Raw genomic sequence first — 21,562 nt, forward strand, 5'->3', positions numbered from 1 at the left:
GTGTCCCGAACATTTGAGAGACGTGCGTGGAGCCAAAGCCAACACGCAGTTTAATGGAGTACTATTAGTTATTCTGTGGTTTAATGCAAGACACCGAGTGGACTGCACTTGTCCTGCACAGAATGCACTCAGAGGCTTTATGAAACGGTATCCAATTTTACTGTATTGATTAAAAAAAACAGTAATGAGCTAAAATAAGAGATTAAAGGATATTAGTTATTTTCATTTCTCATGCTCTGAAAGAGGGTCATTGTTGTTCTAAAAGGTGTGCAGAAAATGATACGTGTCTGCACTAGAGCATTTTACGTTCGAAGTACGATTTTTTTAATTTTTTTACGATACGCAATTGAAATTTGAGTTTAAATGGATTTGTTATACAATTTCCATTCTAATATTTGACTCTCCATTCCATAAATAACGATACTTTTGCCTGAATTGTTAATTGAAAGTACCCTCAAGAAATACTATAAAAATGTATACTTGTCATGTTTTAAAAAAAACACATGCATTTTACTTTCCTTGTATTCGAAATGAAAAGTAGAGTGTTTAACTCGGGTGAAAGGCATCATTTCTGCCTCGGACTATTGGCGCTCTCACTGCGTTCGAGCACCAAAATACCTCGGCAGAAATGAGTGCCTTTCATCCCTTGGTTAACAATCTACTATTGTTATACAAGGGTGCAAAGTTGTATTTTACCCGCGAGTGTGGAATTGAAACACGAGCAAGCGAAAGGATTCTATAGTTGAACCACGAGCGAAGCGAGTGGTTCTAAAATATAATCCTGAGCGTAGCGAGTGGTTTCAACACACGAGAAGTAAAATACATTTGCACCCGTGAGTAACACAAAACTTTTCCCCTCACAGGAAAGTGCAACATCCACAGGCGTTAGATCATCTTCATCACTGGAATCACTATTTTTTTTACGGAAATACAATATTATAACAGAAAGCTCTGGAAGTTGTGTATTTTTACGTATCGGAGTCGGCGAGAAAAAATTTGTTGACAATGTTGACATTTCTGACTATGCGTTTTGAAATTGCATCGACTCAACTTGTGCGTTCAGAATTACATTCAACATCATTTAAAAAAACAAATGTTTCTTATGGAATTTAAGGTTTATGACTTAAAATCATTAAATAAAGCTAAATTTGGTATTTTTTATTAAATTCTCAAACCATTTATTTAATGATAATTAATATCGAACTAACCATTATTATGAGCGTTTTACGTTTTGTTATCCGTCAAAAGCTACTTAAACACGCTCCATCCAAGGTCAAATTACTTTCCCCACTAGTGGATAAAATGCGTTTTTCTCCGCTTGTTTTAAAGGATAAAAGACGGTTTTCCGAGCTAGTGAGGGGAAAAAGTATTATGTATCCCACCAAAAACATAAATATGAAAGAATGCCAAGTTCGTTAACGGTTTCGCTAATAAAAGAAGTGAGATCTAACTGGCAACCTGGAAACCAAGTTCCAAGCCCCTTAGGACACAGGTACACAACATTAGGGGGTATTACTGCAATGTTCTGCCACCAGAGTTCACCACTAGCCCGTTTAGTAAACCATAGATTACCTTATACATACTGTATACTTTAACAGGTTTTTGTCAATTTTCAGAGATAATAAAATACGACATTGTTGCATCAAGGCGATTTGTTCACAGAGGACCTACCGGGATCGCTTTAGTGTTCACGTTAGGCCCTCTGCTTTGCGAAATTGGCTGACAAACTGTAGTGCACATTTTTTGCAAATTAAATATTAGGTACAAAATATTGTCTTCGGTTACCGCGATAGTTACTCATGAAATAAAACTATGAAAACGGATTATATCGCGTATATTGAATGCATGTATTATAAATTCAATATACGCGATATAATCCGTTTTCATAGTTTTATTTTATTAGGTACAACTTTATTTGTGAGTTATGCACATTACTCTTGTACCACCTTGTACCTACACATAGTATAAAATAAAATTACTATAAGGGAGAAGTAGAAACGGGAGTTGGAAGGGGCAGACCTCGGCGGACTTTCTCTGATCAGATTGGGAAAATCCTGAAGAAAGGCCAGGTCAAGAGCACCCTAAACCGGCGAGCGTGTATGAGGAATGTTATGAAAGTGAAGGAAGCGAAAGAGGTATGTCAGGATCGTAGCAAGTGGAAACCCGTGGTCTCTGCCTACCCCTCCGGGAAATAATAGGCGTGATTATGTGTATGTATGTATGCATGTGTATATATTTAATATAGGTATTTCAGAATATTGGTCTTCTACGGGTAATTAATAAGGAAATATAATTAATCGATTAGGTACGATTAGTAATAATGGATATGAATCGGGTGACATCGTCCTGCGAATCTGAACTTATCTAGAGACATATTCAGATTTTAGAAATATGACATTGATTTGATATTAATTTTTCACCTCAGCAGCTCGAACAAGCCTACTTTCGTCACTCCCTGGAGTGAGGAAAGTGCGACTTTCCTCACTCCAGGGAGTGAAACAATGTAGCTTTTTAATTTAGTGAAGGCCATGAACTTCATACTTTTATTAAATTTTTTTATGGTATGGTACGGTACGGTACGGTACGGTCCGGTCCGGTCCGGTCCGGTCCGGTCCGGTCTCGTCTCGTATCGTATCGTATCTTATCGTATCGTACATATTATAATACTTTTTTTTTCTGTTTATTCTGTGTAATTCGAAATACATTTTAACCTTTAATATGTTCTCACTACTGAGGTGAAAAATTATGTGTGCAACACGAGAGCAAAGTTATTTTACATCTCGTGTTTTTGAGTCCCTCGCTACGCTCAAGATTCTACCTTAGAATCTTTCGCTTTCTCGGGACGCAAAATAAACACTCGCAAGAAAAACCAACTTTCCTCTCTTGTTGCACAAATAACTATAATTGCATTCGTCTCACACATACTATAAGTGTCATGGAGACTATATAAAGGAGCCAAATCTCTATGTAATAAGTGACTTATTATATGGTGACAGTGAAACGTATTGACATTACATTTATATATCATGATGTTTTTTTACAGTAGGCACCTGTATATCTAGGTATTAACAAATACATAAATAATCAAAACCGGTAAGTGGCTTAAAAATGTAACCTCTACGCCCTAAATCAAATCCAATTCATTTTGAAGAAAGTCGATTCAATAAAATCGGCAATTTTTATTTTACTGCCAAAGTTTGCAACTAACTAACTTCGGGGCCATTAGGCTTCCAATCTATGGTTTTCTTATGGTAACTGGGGGCCTACCGCGGTTCGACGTGTTGCCTCTCTGTCGTACTTGTAAATTCGTACGTAAGTGTGACAGGGAGGCAACACGTCAAACGTGGTTCGCGGTACGCCCTCTGGTACCGATAGAGGTTTATGGGCTTGAATATGATCTAGTATTTGGCAGTAGGGTTGGTTAAGTTTAGTAAGGCCACAGAATAAATAATAGGTACTACCGTACAGAAAGGAATCTTCCTACAAGACCGAAGTTTGACAGCGGTTCAGGGTCGAACCATGGTGTCCCATTTGGCTATTTAGGGTTGTCAAAATTTAGGTCATTATCTATAAGAGATTTGGAGTCAAAAAAAATTTGGCTGTTTCATACATTTTGGCTGGTCCATTTCTATGGGAGGGTTAAATTTTGCTTAGAAAGAAAAATACAACATTCTGGAAACAGTTATTTTATTTATTACAACAGTCTTTTTTGGCAGTTAAATGGTTACCTATATTATTAATATTAATATTCTCTACCGAACACAGATGGGAATACGTAGGTAGATTTATAAAGCTCGCTCCACACTCGTGCGCAATTTGCAAAGTGTGGAGGGGGCTTTAGAATCATCCTCATCTGTTCCCGCTTCACACACTGTACACCATTAATTTGGCTTGAAATCAGATAGAGGCTAGCCCGGAAAATGGTCAACGATTGTGACCAATAATGAACAGCTGCCAGACCTAGGATCTAGTTAGTTAGTTTGCTGTGTTATGCTTATTACTTAAATAATAGTTAGTTTGCTGTGTTATGCTTATTACTTAAATAAGCATAACACAGCAAACTAACAAGACTGGTTTCATTGCATCATTGCTCTTGAAATTGTTGACAATTTTCTAGGGTAAAGCAATTGTGGACTTGTGGAGCAACACTGTGCAGCAGTAGGTAAGTTAACTAATGTTATTGTGTTTAACGACGACCGGTCTGGCCTAGTGGGTAGTGACCCTGCCTGTGAAGCCGATGGTCCTGGGTTCGAATCCCGGTAAGGGCATTTATTTGTGTGATGGGCACAGATATTTGTTCCTGAGTCTTGGGTGTTTTCTATGTATTTAAGTATTTGTATAAGTATTATATATATCGTTGTCTGAGTACCCACAACACAAGCCTTCTTGAGTTTACCGTGGGACTTAGCCAATTTGTGTAAGAATGTCCCTATAATATTTATTATTATTTATTTATTATTATTTATTATTTAACATTGTTGCTCCACAAAAGACAACTGCGGTGTAGATGCACCTTAAGAGTCCCCGGCAAGTTCGGCTGAATTGCACGTCATACAAACGTAGTTCCGCTCTCATTTTAAAACTACCTGTTGGATTGTAATAAAACTTTACACATACAATGACATGAGGTTTATCTAGGTCTGTAATTAGTTTATATAGCTCCAGTTTATAAAGCAAACGTAATAGAGCAAAAACAAGTTTTGTATGTAAAATTTAAATTCGCTGAATTTTTTTTTGACTATGGTATCTAAAGCTACATAAACTAATTACAGACCTATACCTTATCCTATTGTAAGTACAAAGTTTCAGAGCAATGTAGCTAGTCGTTTTAAAATGAGAGCGGAACTACGTTTGTATGGAGAACCGAGCTTGCCGGAGACCCTTTAGACACCCATCAAGGTCCAAATATCTTATTATGGCGAGAGTCTTTCATAAACCCAATCATCTTCGCCTTCATGAAGTAGTTTCCCATCCGGAGTTTCCCCATCTTCTGGTCTTCTGAACCGTATCCTGTCAGAAAGACGGTTGGATTGAGCTTGCCAAAACTCTACAGCGCTGGGCCGTATTATGTATCCTCCCCTAGAACAAAAATTGCCAAATATTATTGCTAACAATAATATACTTATTCGAAGAAGATAAAAGATTAAGTAATAAAGAGTTGAAAATGACACGGAAAGCACAGAAATACAAAAATTCTACTGGAAGAGGCTTATACCTCTTATGAGGGTTTTGGAGTAACTTTTTTTGTAATTAAATTTATCTTAGATTAAGTTACAAATACTTTATAGTGTATGGTTACCCAGATATACATTTTTTTCTATAATTTTATTTTAAGTTTGCTAAAGTAAACTGACGTTTGTGAGTAAAATGTTACAATACATCTTACAATACATCTTCTTGGTAATAATTTTATGACAATAAGTCTCTGGTGGGAAATTCGATTGAGTGATCCTAATCCCAAATAGTATTTTTGAGGACTATTATCTACCCTAATCCTTCTATGGTCGACATAAGGGCTTAGGTATTACATCTTCCCTTTTGGCGGACACTTTCTGCCATCTTGCTGCTAAGAAGGCTAAAAATACCATATTGTCATGATTTATTTATGTTTACATGAAAGATAGCAGGTGAATAATAATTCTAATGTGGCAACATTGCGTTACCCCGATTACTACGGGGTAGTTAGGAAAATACCTGGCAACACGGTAGGTAGTGGGCCACGGGAGCCAGTTGGACAGGCTTGTGAGACTTGTCCACTAAGTCCACTTAGATCGAGGCAGTCAAAGAGGACACATCGTGAAGGATCAGTCAGATCAGAGTACCTGCAAGTACCTCCATTGTTGTATAAGTAAGAATTAGAGTAACCCATAGAAGCAGAACCTTCACAATATACGGTTTTCTGTCCCTCTCAGCAAAGTGTCCGGAAAACGGATAGATGTATAATAACCCGTATAGTTAGCGAACCATTTATCAATTCCATTGCCAGAGGAGTGAAGTAGGAAGTTTAGTGTTTTCTGTATAAGAACTGTGTTTGTCTAGTTTACCTACCAGTAACTTGGTTTCGGCACCTCCTTCTCAGCCAGGAACTTATTTCTCAACTCGCTCTGTCGTTCGCCTAATAAGGTTTTCGTTTCAATCAGAATACTCTGCGAGCTAGCCCATGCAGCCGCTTGAGCGTCAACTGGACGATACTTAAATGCTTCCGTGGATTCTTCTTAACTTCTCTGCTTGTCTAAGTTTAGTGTTTTCTACTTAAGGTCCATCTATGTCTAGTTTACATACCAGTAACTTGGTTTCGCCACCTCCTCAGCCAGGAACTTATTTCTCAACTCGCTCTGTCGTTCGTCTAATAAGGTTTTCGATTCAATCGGAATACTCTGCGAGCTAGCCCATACAGCCGCTTGAGCGTCAACTGGACGAGACTTGAATGATTCCGTGGATTCTTCTTCGGGTAACTTCTCTGCTTGACCTTCGATTCTTATGGATCGGTCGCAGGCAGCCCAGTAGAATGTGGCCGCTACGTTGGGGTTGTCATCCTGGAATGTAAGTGTTAGAATTAAGTAAATATTACCAAAAAGAATTGTGGAGAGGTAGTCTATGAAAAAAAAATGCCCCTTAGTTAAACATCCAAAACAGATGGTGCTGTACTGTGTCATCCGTTTTGCGGTCACTGAATTGTCAAACGTCAACTTTTGACAATCAAAGTTACCGCAAATTGTATGGAGCTGTACAGCGCCGGACTTCCGGTTCGAGCGCCATCTTGATAGTTAGCATCGTGATTAATTACTTTGTTTTTTGCTCATTAATATTGTTTAAAGTGTAATATCGATAGCTTATTATACAGTAAACTAATGTGGTAGTGTGCAGTGAATGGAGAATTAATTTTGAAGCGCGTTTAACCACCATCTTGGAGTCAACGGCCGGTAGTCCACGTGCTTCTTGTAAAGTCTAGCTATCGATTTACAAGAGCTAACAAATCACCGTACACTGTCTTGTACAACCGTACAATTTTTGTCGTTTTTAAACCTCTTAATACCTTGATACTGGCGAAATAGTCCCACTGGGCTGAAGCCATAATTTTAAAAGAAGAAGATGTACAGCGCCATCGCGTTTACCTGTCAAATTCGAAGCGCGAAATTGTCTTAGGTTTTGCGAATCTTACTCAATCAATGTATCTTTTATATTACTAATTACAATATAAAAACCGGCCAATTGCGAGTCGAACTCTAGTAGAGTTACTCTACGCAACGTAAAAAACGGCAAAAAATCAAGTGTGTTGTTGTTTGTTTGACGACCGGTCTGGCCTAGTGCCTGGTGGCCTAGTGGGTAGTGACCCTGCCTGTGAAACCGATGGTCTGGGTTCGAATCCCGGTAAGGACATTTATTTGTGTGATGAACACAGATATTTGTTCCTGAGTCATGGATGTTTTCTATGTATTTATATATTATATATATCGTTGTCTGAGTACCCACAACACAAGCCTTCTTGAGCTTACCGCGGGACTTAGTCAATTTGTGTAAGAATATTATTTATTTATTATTTATTTGTTGTATGGGAGCCCCACTTAAATATTTATTTTAGTCTGTTTTTAGTATTTGTTGTTATAGCGGCAACAGAAATACATCATCTGTGAAATTTCAACTGTCTAGCTATCACGGTTCATGAGATACAGCCTGGAGACAGACACACAGACAGCGGAGTCTTAGTAATAGGTTCCCGTTTTTACCCTTTGAGTATGGAACCCTATAAACAAAACTGAAACGGATGTATTAGGTACAATGTAAATAAAGGTAGCAACAAACTGGCGGACTTAGTAATCTCTTCCAGAAACCACAAGTAGGAGGTACAGGACATGACACAACAAATCAAAATGTAGTAAATGAATAAGTTTCATAATTTTTAGTCTAAAAACAATGTCAGGCATCACAATGTCTATGAAAAAAGGTAGACACATACTCGAATACAGAAAAAGTAGAAAAGTTTGTAGAGTTTATGTGGCCAAGTATGTCTGCCGGATAATTCCGTTCTAACAGTTAACGACGTTAAAGGACCATTAATGGATTTAGGTACTGGAGTTACTGTACTTCTAAAAGTAATAACAGTAGCATACCATTTCTTTCGACTTTCTACTGCTATAATCAGTAAAAAACTTGAAACCATCTTTACTGAAGCTAGTGCATATGACGTATCTAGCAGATGGAAATCCTTCCCTGTGAAAAAAGAAACAAGGATTAAATTCTCACCACACCAGTTCGTAAAAAGGCTCTCTTTATTCTTCAAAAACTGATGACAAAATTAGCAAAGTAATTTGATGCAAATTTTGTGTTTCACTCCATAACATGTGCATCACAAATATTTGTTCCTAAGTATGTCATCTTGCATCTATATGTATATACATGGCATACCAAAAATTTCAGCTCCAGACTCTGCGCAAGCGGTGCGCGGTGATGCTCAGCAGAGTGCACGCCAGCCGCACCAGCGTCCTGGCCATGATCGTAGACCGGCTGAATTGCCCGTATATGAGTCACTGTGTAAGTGTTCATGTACGGGCTCCAGCAAGTAAATGATTACTTGTACATATATAATTTAATGTGTAATTATTAGTTTTAATTTATGTAATATTAATTTTATTTATAACCAATTTCAATTGTATTGTTTAATTTGTACCATTGTGGACTATTGTTGTCTGAAGCTAAATAAATGATTATGATATGATTATCCAAGCCGAAACTACGAGGTTTCGAAAATACGACGAAACGTGCCGAGGATAGATAGGCACTGCCTTTTGCCCTTTGTCTCGTCTTGGCGGGGGCACGGCCGTGCCCCCAAATTATTAACTTTGTACCTACATAGTACAGTCGAAGGCAAGAATATCGATCCATACAAATGGCTCAAAAATATGTGAACACGACTTTATTGTCTAAGGTGTAAGAGCGTACACATATTTTTGAAACTTTGGGAATGTCCTGTATCTTTATGCCCTTGACTGTACAAGTTTTGCATAATTTGGGGCTAAGTCATTCTGCATAAGATTGTCCCCAAAATATCATTTTATTATTTATTTAAATGTTATACTAACTGTGACGCCATGGCAAGACACATGGCACCGGGGAAAAGAACATCTTTAGCAGCACAAACTTCATCATACCAAGCCTTGAATTGCCCAATCGGCTCCTTGGATACTAAGTCCTTTTCGAGGAAAGCATCATCCTTACTCCTACATTGTTTCCGCAGACCTAAAAGTATTTTATATTTCATTAATGATTTAAACTCACAATTTTTACTCTTTATTATTCACAACGACGAGACTCAATCGTGTAATATTAAGTTTTAAATTTACCTCCAACGTTGGAGGATGGCCCCGTGGTCTCGGAGAAGACTGGCTAAAGTAGACATCAACATCTTCTAGGCGAGCGATTAAGCCCCGTCCCGTCGTTGTGAATAATAATTTCACCTGGCTTAGTCTCTTTAGTGAAGGCTTACCATTATATTAGAAGGCTGCAGGTTAATTATAGTTGTTACTTTTCCTAGACCAACAACTTGGTAAAGGTATATGTAAAGAAAATCCCAATAGAAGAACTGGAGATAAGTTGGAAATGGATGGAATTTACGAATGTTATAACTTGGAGTGAGTTCTTGGGTATTGGTAATACTAATTGGGTCCTACCTGAAGTAATGTATACTGCACATAGTTTTAAGTATAAGTGTGTTGTTTACCTGATATGTCAACTTCCATCTTACTCTGATACCGGTATTGAGTCACTAAACATAGAAATTGTCTTATAAATTTCATGTAACTTTTAGAAGTGTGCGCATTTCATGAATTTGAAGGTAACTTTTATAAGATTATCGTCAAAAGGTTAACAAGGTGTTACCTATGCTAACTAAAATGGTTTCTGTTTTAGGAATCTTACATAATAATAGAAGTTCACTTTATAAGTTTACAACTTTACATCAAGTGTACAGTTGTACACTTCTTCTTCTTCTTTTAAAATTATGGCTTCAGCCCAGTGGGACTATTTCGCCAGTATCAAGGTATTGAGAGGTTTACAAACGACAAAAATTGTACGGTTGTACAAGACAGTGTACAGTGATTTGTTAGCTCTTGTAAATCGATAGCTAGACTTTACAAGAAGCACGTGGACTACCGGCCGTTGACTCCAAGATGTTGGTTAAACGCGCTTCAAAATTAATTCTCCATTCACTGCACACTACCACATTAGTTTACTGTATAATAAGCTATCGATATTACACTTTAAACAATATTAATAAGCAAAAAACAAAGTAATTAATCACGATGCTAACTATCAAGATGGCGCTCGAACCGGAAGTCCCAGTTGTACACAAATGTACACAATTACACTACACAAAACAAAACTGTCATTGTCAATTTGTCATTTTGATGTTTTGATCAAAGTTCAACCTGTTTAAGACACTGCTAGAAACGTTGATTCTTGTGAGAAAGTTACGCATGGCAACACTCTGAAATCCAAAAAAAAAGGCAGCTGTCAAACCAAGTGTCATTGTCAAATCGTTCAAAATTACCACGAATGCCGATAGGTGTTGTTGCGACGTATTAATAAAATTTCTCTGAAAGTCGTGTTAATTTTGGAATAAGAAATCTAATATAACCGAATCAATAATGGAGTCAGAAGTAGTGAAGGAAAAAATACACACAGAACCAATGCTGAACGACCCAAAATACATAACCTTACTTAGCTTGATTGTGCTTATTTTTACACTTGGTAAGTAGACTATTTACAGTTAATTGACCTCTATAAAATTGCAGGATTGCAGTTTTTCACTATTTCTGCTATTTTCAACTTGTTGGATTTAGCAATTTTTCTTCATTGATGATCACTATGGATGTTTTAAGGTTTTCCTCAATGATTATTGTTTATTTTGACCAAGAAAACAGGTATTCTAAGGAAGTAACTTAACCACGTGGTTTAAGTACTAGCTTATAGCATAAAATGGATGCCCACGCTTGCAAAACTTAGTCCTATAGAGAATTATATTTTATTATACAATGATAAGGTTAGCAACTACCTTGTTAACAACTAGTTATTGTTATTCTTCAAACATATTTGTAAACAGATATGGATTATTATCTTGAAGTCAATGTTACCATAACATGAAGCTAAACAATTACATACATGAAATGAATATTACTATATGGAATATAAAAACAAGGTTTAATCTGAAACCACATAGATTGGGTAGCAAATTATACATTATTTTAAATATGTTTCAGTATTCTGGTGGTTATTCTCCCGTCGCCGCCACCAGAGGCGCTCGGTGCTGCTCACAGGGCTCTCGGACTCGGGCAAGACCCTGCTTTTTGTCCGACTGGCCTACTCGCAGTACCGTCAGACTTTTACATCTATGAAGGAGAATGTGGAAGACTATGCTGTTGGTAGCGTAAGTATACATTAAGTACCTTATAGACCGCAGGTCAGGATGTTTTCCATGACCAATAGCATCCCGTGCGAAAAACTCGTAAAGAGGTTAAGGACGATGTGAAATGAACCATAGTGTGCACCAGCTGCCGCTCCGTTGGAAGGTTGAGATACTGCAGCCATCCACACTTAAAAAAAAATAGCCATTGCCACCCAATTTAAACTTTGTCAGATGTAACCCGGGTTGTGAAGAAGAATTTAGATTATTTATTTGTTACAAATTTTTTTTTTTCAGAAAACCCTAAAGCTAGTCGATTTGCCTGGGCAAGAGAGGCTGCGGAACAAGTTCTTCGACCAGTACAAGAGCAGCGCCAAAGGCATCGTCTATGTCATTGACTCTGAGACAGTGCAGAAGGAGATCAGAGATGTCGCTGAGTGAGTCAAATCATATTATTTTATGATTATTGTAACTCATAATAATAACATTCTAATCATGTAAAAAGGAATATTATATTATATATTGAGCGCAATGCTTGGAACAAATTACCCTCAGAAGTTGTGAACTCTGCAAGTGTTAATCAATTTAAAAATAGACTAGACAAACTATGCTAACTGTGCTAAGTGAACTATGATTTAGACGTACCAGCATCAGCTGCCTGTCTAAAATGAAATAATAATAATAATAATAATAATAAGCCCGCAGGGCAGCTTGTGGCGAGCTGTTGGGGAGTGACGACCCCACGGACCCGAGTGCTCCAGAGAGTCGGTCAGGGTCTCCGTCTCCGGCGTGTCTTCGTCGGTCGGAGTGGACCCCAAGGGGACCCGCAGGACTCTCAGCTCTGGCTTGCCTTCATTGGATGTCCAGAGGGGAGTCGTAAGAGCTATATGCTCCAGGGGTGGAAGTGTTAAAGGGCATAACGCCGCGAGTAACTTCGGAGAAAGCGCAGCACACCTCTCGACACCCCTGAGCCGCTCACGCCGGTGTTGCGCCTGGCCGTCTTTACGATGGCGCATCAGGTGCCCATCTAACGAGTGGCGAGTCACCGCCTGCCTCGATAACTTGTGCAAGCAATGTTATGGCAGGTGTCCGGACTTCTTTGCAATAGCCCAGACTTTTTTCCACCCAAACTTAAACCATAGACCAGTACTCTGTCCATATTCTCTACAATAGCTTCCAATGCCTGCTGAAACCGGTTCACGGGTATCTATTGATGTACCCATGAATGGGTTCCAGCAGGCGTTCTACATGACATCAAATCTCTCCAAACGGCCTCTACGTGTTGGATCTATATCCCCACGCACGCCTTATAAATGACCGGGATCGAAAGACCCGAGAGTTTTAAAACGGAGATACACATAATAATAATATGTTGAGTGACAACGTGATTAAGTGAAATCATTTATTTCATGTAACTGTGACACATACATTTTGTCAGTAAAAATCAGTTTCAAAAGGGTTAGTACCTAAGCCTAATAGCAATTATACTTACTTACTGCTTACTGCTAGCCTTTCTCCGCAGACGTCTTGTCTGGTTGCCCTTGGCATAGGCCTCTCCCATATTCCTCCACGAGTCCCTGTCCAGAGCCTGTCTTCTCCAGAAGGCTCCAGCCACCTGCCTGAACTCGTCTTCCCATCTCATTTTTTGTCTTCCATCATCCCTTTTTCCGTCTCTTGGGTACCATGTTGTGATGTCTTTTGACCATTTTTCTCTTTATAACAATTATACCTATACCTAAACCTACACACTTAACCTACACCACTGTATGGAGCCCATTGGGGAATGTAGCCCTGCACAGTGTAGCATGAGCCGACAATCCAGCTTATCCGCTATCATCCTTAAAATGATGTTGGGACTGTCCCGCACCATGCGGCGCGATAAAGATAAATTATTTTTCAAGTAGGCATATTACAATGCACTTATGAACGTCAAATGTGTCTTCTTCAAGCAAAAGGTACCACTTTGTGGCTTGCCATAAGGACGCTCTAACAGGTTATTCGTATAGACAGTAGCAAATTTCGTCCTTATGGTAACCGACGATGTGGTACCTTTTACTTGAAAACGTCACAAGTAAAGCTACGCCGGCTCTAACCCTTCACCTCTGCCTCGAGAAGATTTTCAAATGTTGTCAACATATTAGGAGTAATATAAAATATGCTGTGTCATAGAGAATTACTGTTTTTAGGATTCCGTTCCCAAAGGGTAAAAACGGGACCCTATTACTAAGACTCCACTAACCGTCTGTCCGTCTGTCTGTCACCAGGCTGTATCTCATGAACCGTGATAGCTAGACAGTTGAAATTTTCACTGTTGCCGCTATAACAAGAAATACTAAAAAGTACGGAACCCTCGGTGGGCGAGTCCGACTCGCACTTGACGGATTTTTTAAACCAGCCATTATGTTATGGGGCATCGTAGGCAATGTTGAGCAAGTTTACATTATTATTTATATTTTGTCTATATGTGACGTTTTCAACCAAAAGGTACCACATTGTCACTATTCGAAATTGAAGCTATATGAAAATATCGCCTTATTGACAACCAACAACTTACCCTTTTGGTTGAGAATGGCACATATTATTTATAGACTCGGTTCTAAAACATGCTTTGGCAGAGGGAACAGTCTGAAAATCAACTCTGGGCGTCACCAGCTGACCTAGCATATGCTGAGACTGGTATCCTTTTACCAAACGCTAAAAAATCTATAGTTTAAGTTACCTACATCATAATGTTCTGTGTTGTTTTCCATTGCTGTACTATTTTAAATTGTGTCTGGTAATAAACGTATTTTTATATATTTTTTATTTATTTTTTTGTTCTTTCTCTTCAGGTATTTGTACACCATCCTCTCCGACCCCACAGTGCAGAGCAACTCTCCTCCGGTGCTCATTCTGTGCAACAAGCAGGACTTACCTCTGGCCAAAGGCAGTCAGGTCATAAAGGGATTGTTGGAGAAGGAACTGTGAGTATTACCAAAGATAGATATAACTCCGTAATAGATGGATACAGTCTAAGGAAAAAACGTGCCTCGAAAATCAAGAAAATTTGACTCTCGATCAGAGGCCGCTAGTAGCTTTGGCCTACTGTCGTATAGATAGCGTTGACGGTTTCGTTTGTTATTTAACAATTTTTACGCATATCAGTGAAAGAACATGGGTCAAAATCATAAAAATATTTAATGCAAATAAAAAATAAAAAAATTATCCATATTTAAATACATTTTATCGTATTTTTATAAATCTTCATTTTTAGTTTTAAAGTGTGTCGATAGATGGCAGTGAATTTACTGTGGTTACAAAATTTACTATGACAGTACCGCTCTAGTATAAGTTACTCTATGGTATTATTCATGTAATTTAAGCATGTCGTTTTAGGGCAAGGAAAAAGTGTACCTTTTTACTTTTTTTTGGGTTATTTCTACTGTAAACACGAGGACTATCGATTTAAAAGGGAAAAAGTGTCCGAAAAAAATTGACAGTTTTGTGACACATTTTGACATTACATGTTATATGAACCGTTACAAAACTGACACCCCAAAACTTGTATGAAAAACTGGGGACACTGATTGTGACATGAAATTACAGAAAAATTGAACAAGTTTGGGAACAAATCAAATTTTTTTATTAAATATTTCGTCACTCTTTCTTTAATATATGATATCTATTACATTTTTTAACAGAAAAGTTGTTAGTTTTTCGAAAAAAATAAATGGTACACTTCTATCTAAATAAAAACCCTTTAAGCTTGTCTGGAAGAGATCGCTTTTTAGCGATAAGTCCGCATGTTGTTACCTGGTTCTTTTTTCGTTTAATTTTTTTTTGTAGTTTTACATGTATGTAAAATGTATAATTATTGGTGCAATAATATATATTCATTGTCAACAGCAACCTAGTCCGGGTGACCAAGTCCAACCAGCTCCAGTCCGTGGACCCGTCCGTGTCCAACAGCGCCTACCTCGGCAAGCCGGGGAAACCGTTCGAGTTCTCACAACTTAGCAGCAAAATTGAGGTACACATTTACTAATAATATGGTATTTGATTTTATTTAAAATAAATTATTTTACAACATGCAAGCAATAAAGCACCAGGCCCCAACTTCACCACGGTGACAGGTGCGACAATTGTCGAAATCACTATTACTGACGTCACATGCCTCCATAGGCTACGGTAACCGCTTACCATCGAACGGGCTGTGTGCTTGTTTGCCACCAACATTTTAATAAAAAAAAACTCCATTATATTGCCAATAAATAAGTACTTATTTTGCGATGCTAATGACAATTGTCACAAGAAACACGACAATTGTCGCAAAATTCCGATACAGAACTTATTTCCTGTCAAGAATTATCGAAAATTCTTATAAATCTTGTGACAATTGTCATCATCATCGTCATAAACGTACCTGTTTTTTGCCGATATAATAAAGTTTTTTTAAATATTACAATGATGGTGGCAAATTGGAATACAGCCCGCCCGATGGTAAGCGGTAACCGTAGCCCATGGATGCCTGTGACGTCAGCAACATTGATGTTTTATAATTGTCGCACCTGTCACCGTGGTGAAATTGGGGCCAGAAGATTAATAGAGAAACGTAGACAGCAGTTATTTTTAGACACAATTAATATTTTAAAACCCGTACAAAACTATTGAGTAGGTAATTTGATTGTGACGTCACATGCTAGTGTTTCATATAGATTCCATAGTAGCAAATCGTTTAGACAGTTTGAAAAAAGAAACCGATTTGACTACTAGTCAAAATTGTCAAATAGGGCATTAACTTAAATAGTGACCAAGTATTTAAATCTAAACTCAAACTGCTGCTTATAAAAAAGCATTCTACAGCATAGACGAATTTATAAATACTCGATGAGGTCGTTGACTTCTGTATGGTAGTTTAAAAAAAAAACATGTTAACTATATTTAAATCTAAAAATGTTTTTAAGTTTAAAAATGTTATAAAATATGTAATTCATTATATTAACGAACATATGTACATTTTTTTTTTGTAAATCTAAAATGTGAACTGTAAAATTTGCTTTTACCATTAAAGTTCTGTATTCTGTATTCTGATGAGATGAAAAACATTGTGTGTGCCACGGGCGGTACAGGAATCACGAGCTCGTGTTGATGTAGCCCTCGCCTTCGGCTTCGGTGTTCAATTCACACAATATTTAATCACTAGCTTTTGCCCGCGACTTCGTCTACGTGGAATTAGTAATTTGGGTACCTTAATTCTTAAACAAATCTGCTTTTTAATACATCCTTTTTTCACCCCCAAATTGGTCCACACTATACATTTCCACTACATTTTTTACACCCTCAAGGAATGATTTCGGGGATAAAATTATTCTATATCCTTTCCCACAGCTCAAACTATCCCCATACCAAGTTTCATCTAAATCGGTTCAGCGGTTATTGATTCCCCATACAAATTTCCACCCCCCTTGAGTTCTGGGATAAAAAGTATCCTATGTCCTTCCCCGGGACTCAAACTATCTGTATACCAAATTTCAACTAAATCGGTTCAGCGGTTTAAGCGTGAAGAGGTAACACACAGACAGACAGACAGACTTTCGCATTTATAATATTAGTATGGATTATAATATTAGTATGGATATTTATACTATTTCGTAGGTGGTGGAGGGCTCAGCCAACGCGGACGACGACGATGCGCCGACGCAGATGAGCGCGCTGCAAGAATGGATCTCGAAACTTTAGGTTATCACCTATTTGTATACGGACTACGTAATTAATGATCATATCCCGAGCAACTCGAAGCGTTCACGATTTGTAACATTATACATTGGGTAAATATATCAGAGCATTTTGCCCTCTTACTTTTTTTGGACACATTTTCGATATTTTTATGGCATTTTTGATTGTCTGGTAGAAGTCCCTATCCACAAATATCAATCAATTTGTGGACAGTTCAAATTCAATTCACATTCAAATTAAAATTTAAATCTTTTTCTCTGCAAGTAAGCCTAAAGCCAAAGGGGTCTTTCACAAGTCCATACAACACAACAGTTACAACATACACGGTGGCTAAAAAATAAGTGCATCCCCGTTGCCAGGGAGGTTTTGGGATTATACTGAGCATCTTTTACTATGAGAGCAACCCCGAAATCGCGAAAAAAAATTTGGCTGTTTCATACATTTTGGCTGGTCCATTTTCTATGGGAGGGTAATTTTTTTTCGCCATTTCGTGGTTGGTCCCATAGTAAAAGTTGCTCAGTATTGCCAAAACCTCCTGGCAACGGGAATGCACTTATTTTTTAGCCAGCCTGTATAGTTAGTTACATGACAAATACATAACAACATTTATTTTCAACAGCTTACCTGAGTAAACATTACATATTAATAATCTTAAACTACATAATTACTACAATATAACAGTCTATATAGTTAATTATACATTTTTGGAGATGTAAAATATCAGAGAAAATACTAATAAGATTTTGAGTTGTAAAGTTTCTCCAAGCGTCAAAATGTGTCCAAAGAAATTAGGCGCTTGAAACGCCTGATAAATTTTATACGATATTTTAAGTGATAATTTATGTTATTTTAAGTGAAAATATCCTATTGGCTGTCTGTCCGACAGTGGCGCCCGCCTCGCGGCTATACGACACGAGTAATTTGATAACTGACACATATTTTATTATAAAACTTCGGAGCCGTATAGTTTTCATAAAATTACTTGTCAACTATAAAATGTACCCAAATAAGCGCCAGGCGGCGTTACTGTCGTGCACATAGCTGATATGAATGGCTTCTTTACTCCCAAGGCGAGCGTGCGTGAAATACAGAGGGGCCTTGTTTATTGTACGTGTCAATAACAACTTTGAATTTCCAATTTAAGCCACTAGATGGCAGACCAACACATACGGTCGCTAAAGAAAGGACGCTTAAGGTATGGTTTCCTAGGAAAGCGGTGGATGACGTCACTAGGACGTTCTCACGAAAACTTGAACGATAAAAGTTTTCTCCCATACAAAAATCAGGGACACACCATTTTTGTATTTTTCTGCTGCGTTACCATAGAAAATGTAACTTAACTGATCAAGTTGTTAATTTTAATGTGTTAATTAAATAAGGTGCGTTGGAGTAAGGTCGAAAGGGCCCCTCATGCGGGGCAAGATGAAAAGTCGCCCGTAATGCTTCGGCATACGGACGATTTTTGGTCTTACCCCTCATGAAAAACCCCCTTCAATCTAACCCAACACACCTTATCTAATAATGGCCTTGTAAACAAAAAAGTAAAAAAATCAACATGGTTTATGTAAAATCGATTTTTCTTTGCTAGGGAGTGTAAAACACGAAGTGTTCTAAATTTTATAATGTTAAGAGCGCTAAGACAACGTTTTGAAAGTATTTTTGTATTTCGGTGATTTTATTATAAAAATTGTTGAATGTATGGTTGAATGTATGGTCAGCTTTTAATGCATTTATTCGGAAGATATTGTCGAGCAAAATTTTAAATAAAGCTTGCTTTAATATGTTTGTGTTTAAATGGATCCTGCTTGATTTTACCCCAAAGTTATTATTAACCTTTTAAGAACGCCGATATTTATATGCAAAAGACAAGCACACGCTAACATAATTGATGATGATGATGATGATGATGATGTATTCCTGTTATCCCTCATTAGGGACATAGGGCTCGCAGAAGAATCCTCCATTTGTCACGATCTTGAACGGCTACTTCCAGCTCTTTCCAGTCGAGTCCAGTTGAGCCAGCCTCTTTCTCGACTGATCGCCTCCATGTAGTACACGGCCTCCCCGACCGTCTAGTATAAGTAAAATACTTAAGTATAGCTCGTCTTGCATATACATAACTACAATTCGAAAATGTATCGAGTAAAGATACCGTATGCGTGGCAGAGGGGGTAGTGGGACTATGATATGTCTTTAGAATACGTGGTCTGTGACCTATCACTACGTAGACGGAGCCCTGAGTCCTGACATGCCCTCGGTGTGGACGAACACTGCAGAGGAAATTGGATACTGCAGTCACATGAGGGCGGACCATAGCTCAGTTCCTGCTCCTATCCTATATATAATGCAGTCGCTGTGGCCGAAATCGGTCAGGAGAAGAGACAGACAGTCAAGTGTGAAAATATAAGGGTGCATACATAACATAACTTACTCAACAATATCTCCCATAGTTCTTAATTCGCTGACAAGAGATATGGGACATATTTTTGAGTATGAAAAGGGACTTTAGCTTTTTTAGCTCTACATGCTAGCAATTAGGTGTTTATTTGTTTAATGAGGGCTATCGTTTTTTTGCTCACCAGTTGGCGCCTCTGTTTTTTTTTTATCCTATCTGGCTTTTACTCCCCGCAATTTTGCACGGGGTGAATTTGCCAATGTCGATTTTTGACTTTCACACGTGGTCCTCTGTTAATGGTAGTCCAAAATACTAAAGAACAGCTGTCAGTCATTGAAGTGACATTTGACATTTCGAACTATGGAAAAGACCACCATCTACACTAGCGCCCCTAGCGGCGAATTCATACGCGTTAGCCCTCATTCCTAGTTGATCAAATAACGATATGTAAGTTTGAGAGTGACAAAAAATCATTAAAAAACCCAGGTGTGATCTTACGATACTGAAGGGTGCGCCAAAAATAACAAGAGAAAAGTTAATGATAACAAGATGACAGTCGATAATGTAGACCGTAATATATCGATTGACTTTAATTGTTATTTTTGCATATTCATATACTATAATAGATGCATTGATTGCGATTGAAGTGTTTCGTCGTTCTTTTGTTATTTAAAAGGGGTTATGAAAAAAATTGCGAAGATGCTTTTGTACGGAAAAAATGCATGCACTGTAATAAAATTTATACAGGGTGTTTAATCTTTGGTAATGATAAAAAAAACTTTGATATCTCACGTTCTAAAGCCGTACGGTCGACGACAAAGATATGTTTACTTATTTGGCCTTAGGTGTAAAAAACAAGTGCGAGTCGGACTCGCGCACGAAAGGTTCCGTACCTTTACGCAAAAAACGGCAAGAAAATTACGTTTGTTGTATGGGAGCCCCACATAGTTTTTTTTATTCTGTTTTTAGCGGCAACAGAAATAAATCATCTGTGAAAATTTCAACTGTCTAGTTATCATGAGATACATGAGATCATGAGATACAGCCTGGTGACAGAGTACTTAGAAGTTTTGCGTACAAAATTTTATTCGCCCTTTTTTCTGTAAAATAATTTTTGGCACCAAAACTAGACATAAGTAACGGAAAGTAAATGATCATGCCAAGTTTTATAAAATGTAAGCATGTTGTTTTAAATTGAGATTGTGTACTTAACATAGTAAGTTATAGTTAGAGTTTGAATCATATCAGCAGTCATTCGCGCGGGCTGACATTCAACTAATATGATTCGAATATTATTCAAATATCGGTTTGATTTCAGGGAACGTTCGAATTGGCCTAAGAATCTTAATTGAAATAGAAATATAAACTGTATCTTGCCCGAGATAGCTAGACTACTCGTCTTTTTCTCACTGTATATAATTTGAAAGGGGAGGGTTGTTATTCTCGCGGTCGAGATGAGATATTACTATACATACTTACATACCGGTCTTTTTTCGATATCGCTCGTACCCTGTATATTTAGTTACGAGTATCGATAGGTGTTAATTATTAATTGTAAAAGCTTTCAAAGGGTTATGCATATTCATGACTTTGTCATTAGTCTGATGATGTTCGATTTAAATATTAGCTCTACAAAAGGTTTTTTTAGGGTAAGTATACATTTATTTTATTTTTTATTTTATTTTGTTGGTCATATTCAGTATATGTACACACACACGCACAGGTATAGGTACCTACATATTATATTTTTGATTCAAATTGTCATATGTTTTTATTACGAAGTAGATAAGTATATAATAGTCATAAATATCCTCTAGCCGTGGGGTCCTAATTATTCGGTATTCGGCAAGTTTTCCAATGTTCGTATTCGGTTAAAAGTACCGAATATTCGGCAAATATTTTTTATTAAGTATGTTTTTCTTGTTGCAAGTTGCAACATCAACACTATAAATACCTCATGTCATTGTATGTGCAAAGTTTCATTACAATCCAACACGTAGTTTTAAAATGAGAGCGGAACTACGTTTGTATGGGAAGGTGCAATTCGGCCGAGC

General features: G+C 37.6%; 2 protein-coding genes across 2 annotated transcripts; one reads left to right on the forward strand and one right to left on the reverse strand.

Annotated features, from left to right (window-relative positions):
• Nucleotides 1-4,469: 4,469 nt before the first annotated feature.
• Nucleotides 4,470-9,963, reverse strand: LOC134745950 (pyridoxine/pyridoxamine 5'-phosphate oxidase-like). Its single transcript, XM_063680095.1, has 5 exons — nt 9,719-9,963; nt 9,081-9,237; nt 8,112-8,211; nt 6,283-6,536; nt 4,470-5,079 (listed from the first exon to the last, which is right to left on the reverse strand). Exons 1-5 carry the CDS (start codon nt 9,792-9,794, stop codon nt 4,914-4,916), a joined length of 753 nt encoding a protein of 250 aa, XP_063536165.1. The 5' UTR covers nt 9,795-9,963; the 3' UTR covers nt 4,470-4,913.
• A 568-nt stretch (nt 9,964-10,531) lies between these two features.
• On the forward strand, nt 10,532-18,894 carry LOC134745894 (signal recognition particle receptor subunit beta). The gene is made up of 6 exons (XM_063679999.1): nt 10,532-10,746; nt 11,256-11,422; nt 11,696-11,835; nt 14,230-14,361; nt 15,284-15,407; nt 17,033-18,894. The coding sequence occupies exons 1-6, from the start codon at nt 10,644-10,646 to the stop codon at nt 17,114-17,116; spliced, it is 750 nt and encodes a 249-aa protein (XP_063536069.1). The 5' UTR covers nt 10,532-10,643; the 3' UTR covers nt 17,117-18,894.
• Nucleotides 18,895-21,562: the final 2,668 nt, after the last annotated feature.

This window comes from Cydia strobilella, chromosome 12 (assembly GCF_947568885.1).
Source record: "Cydia strobilella chromosome 12, ilCydStro3.1, whole genome shotgun sequence".
NCBI lineage: Eukaryota > Metazoa > Arthropoda > Insecta > Lepidoptera > Tortricidae > Cydia > Cydia strobilella.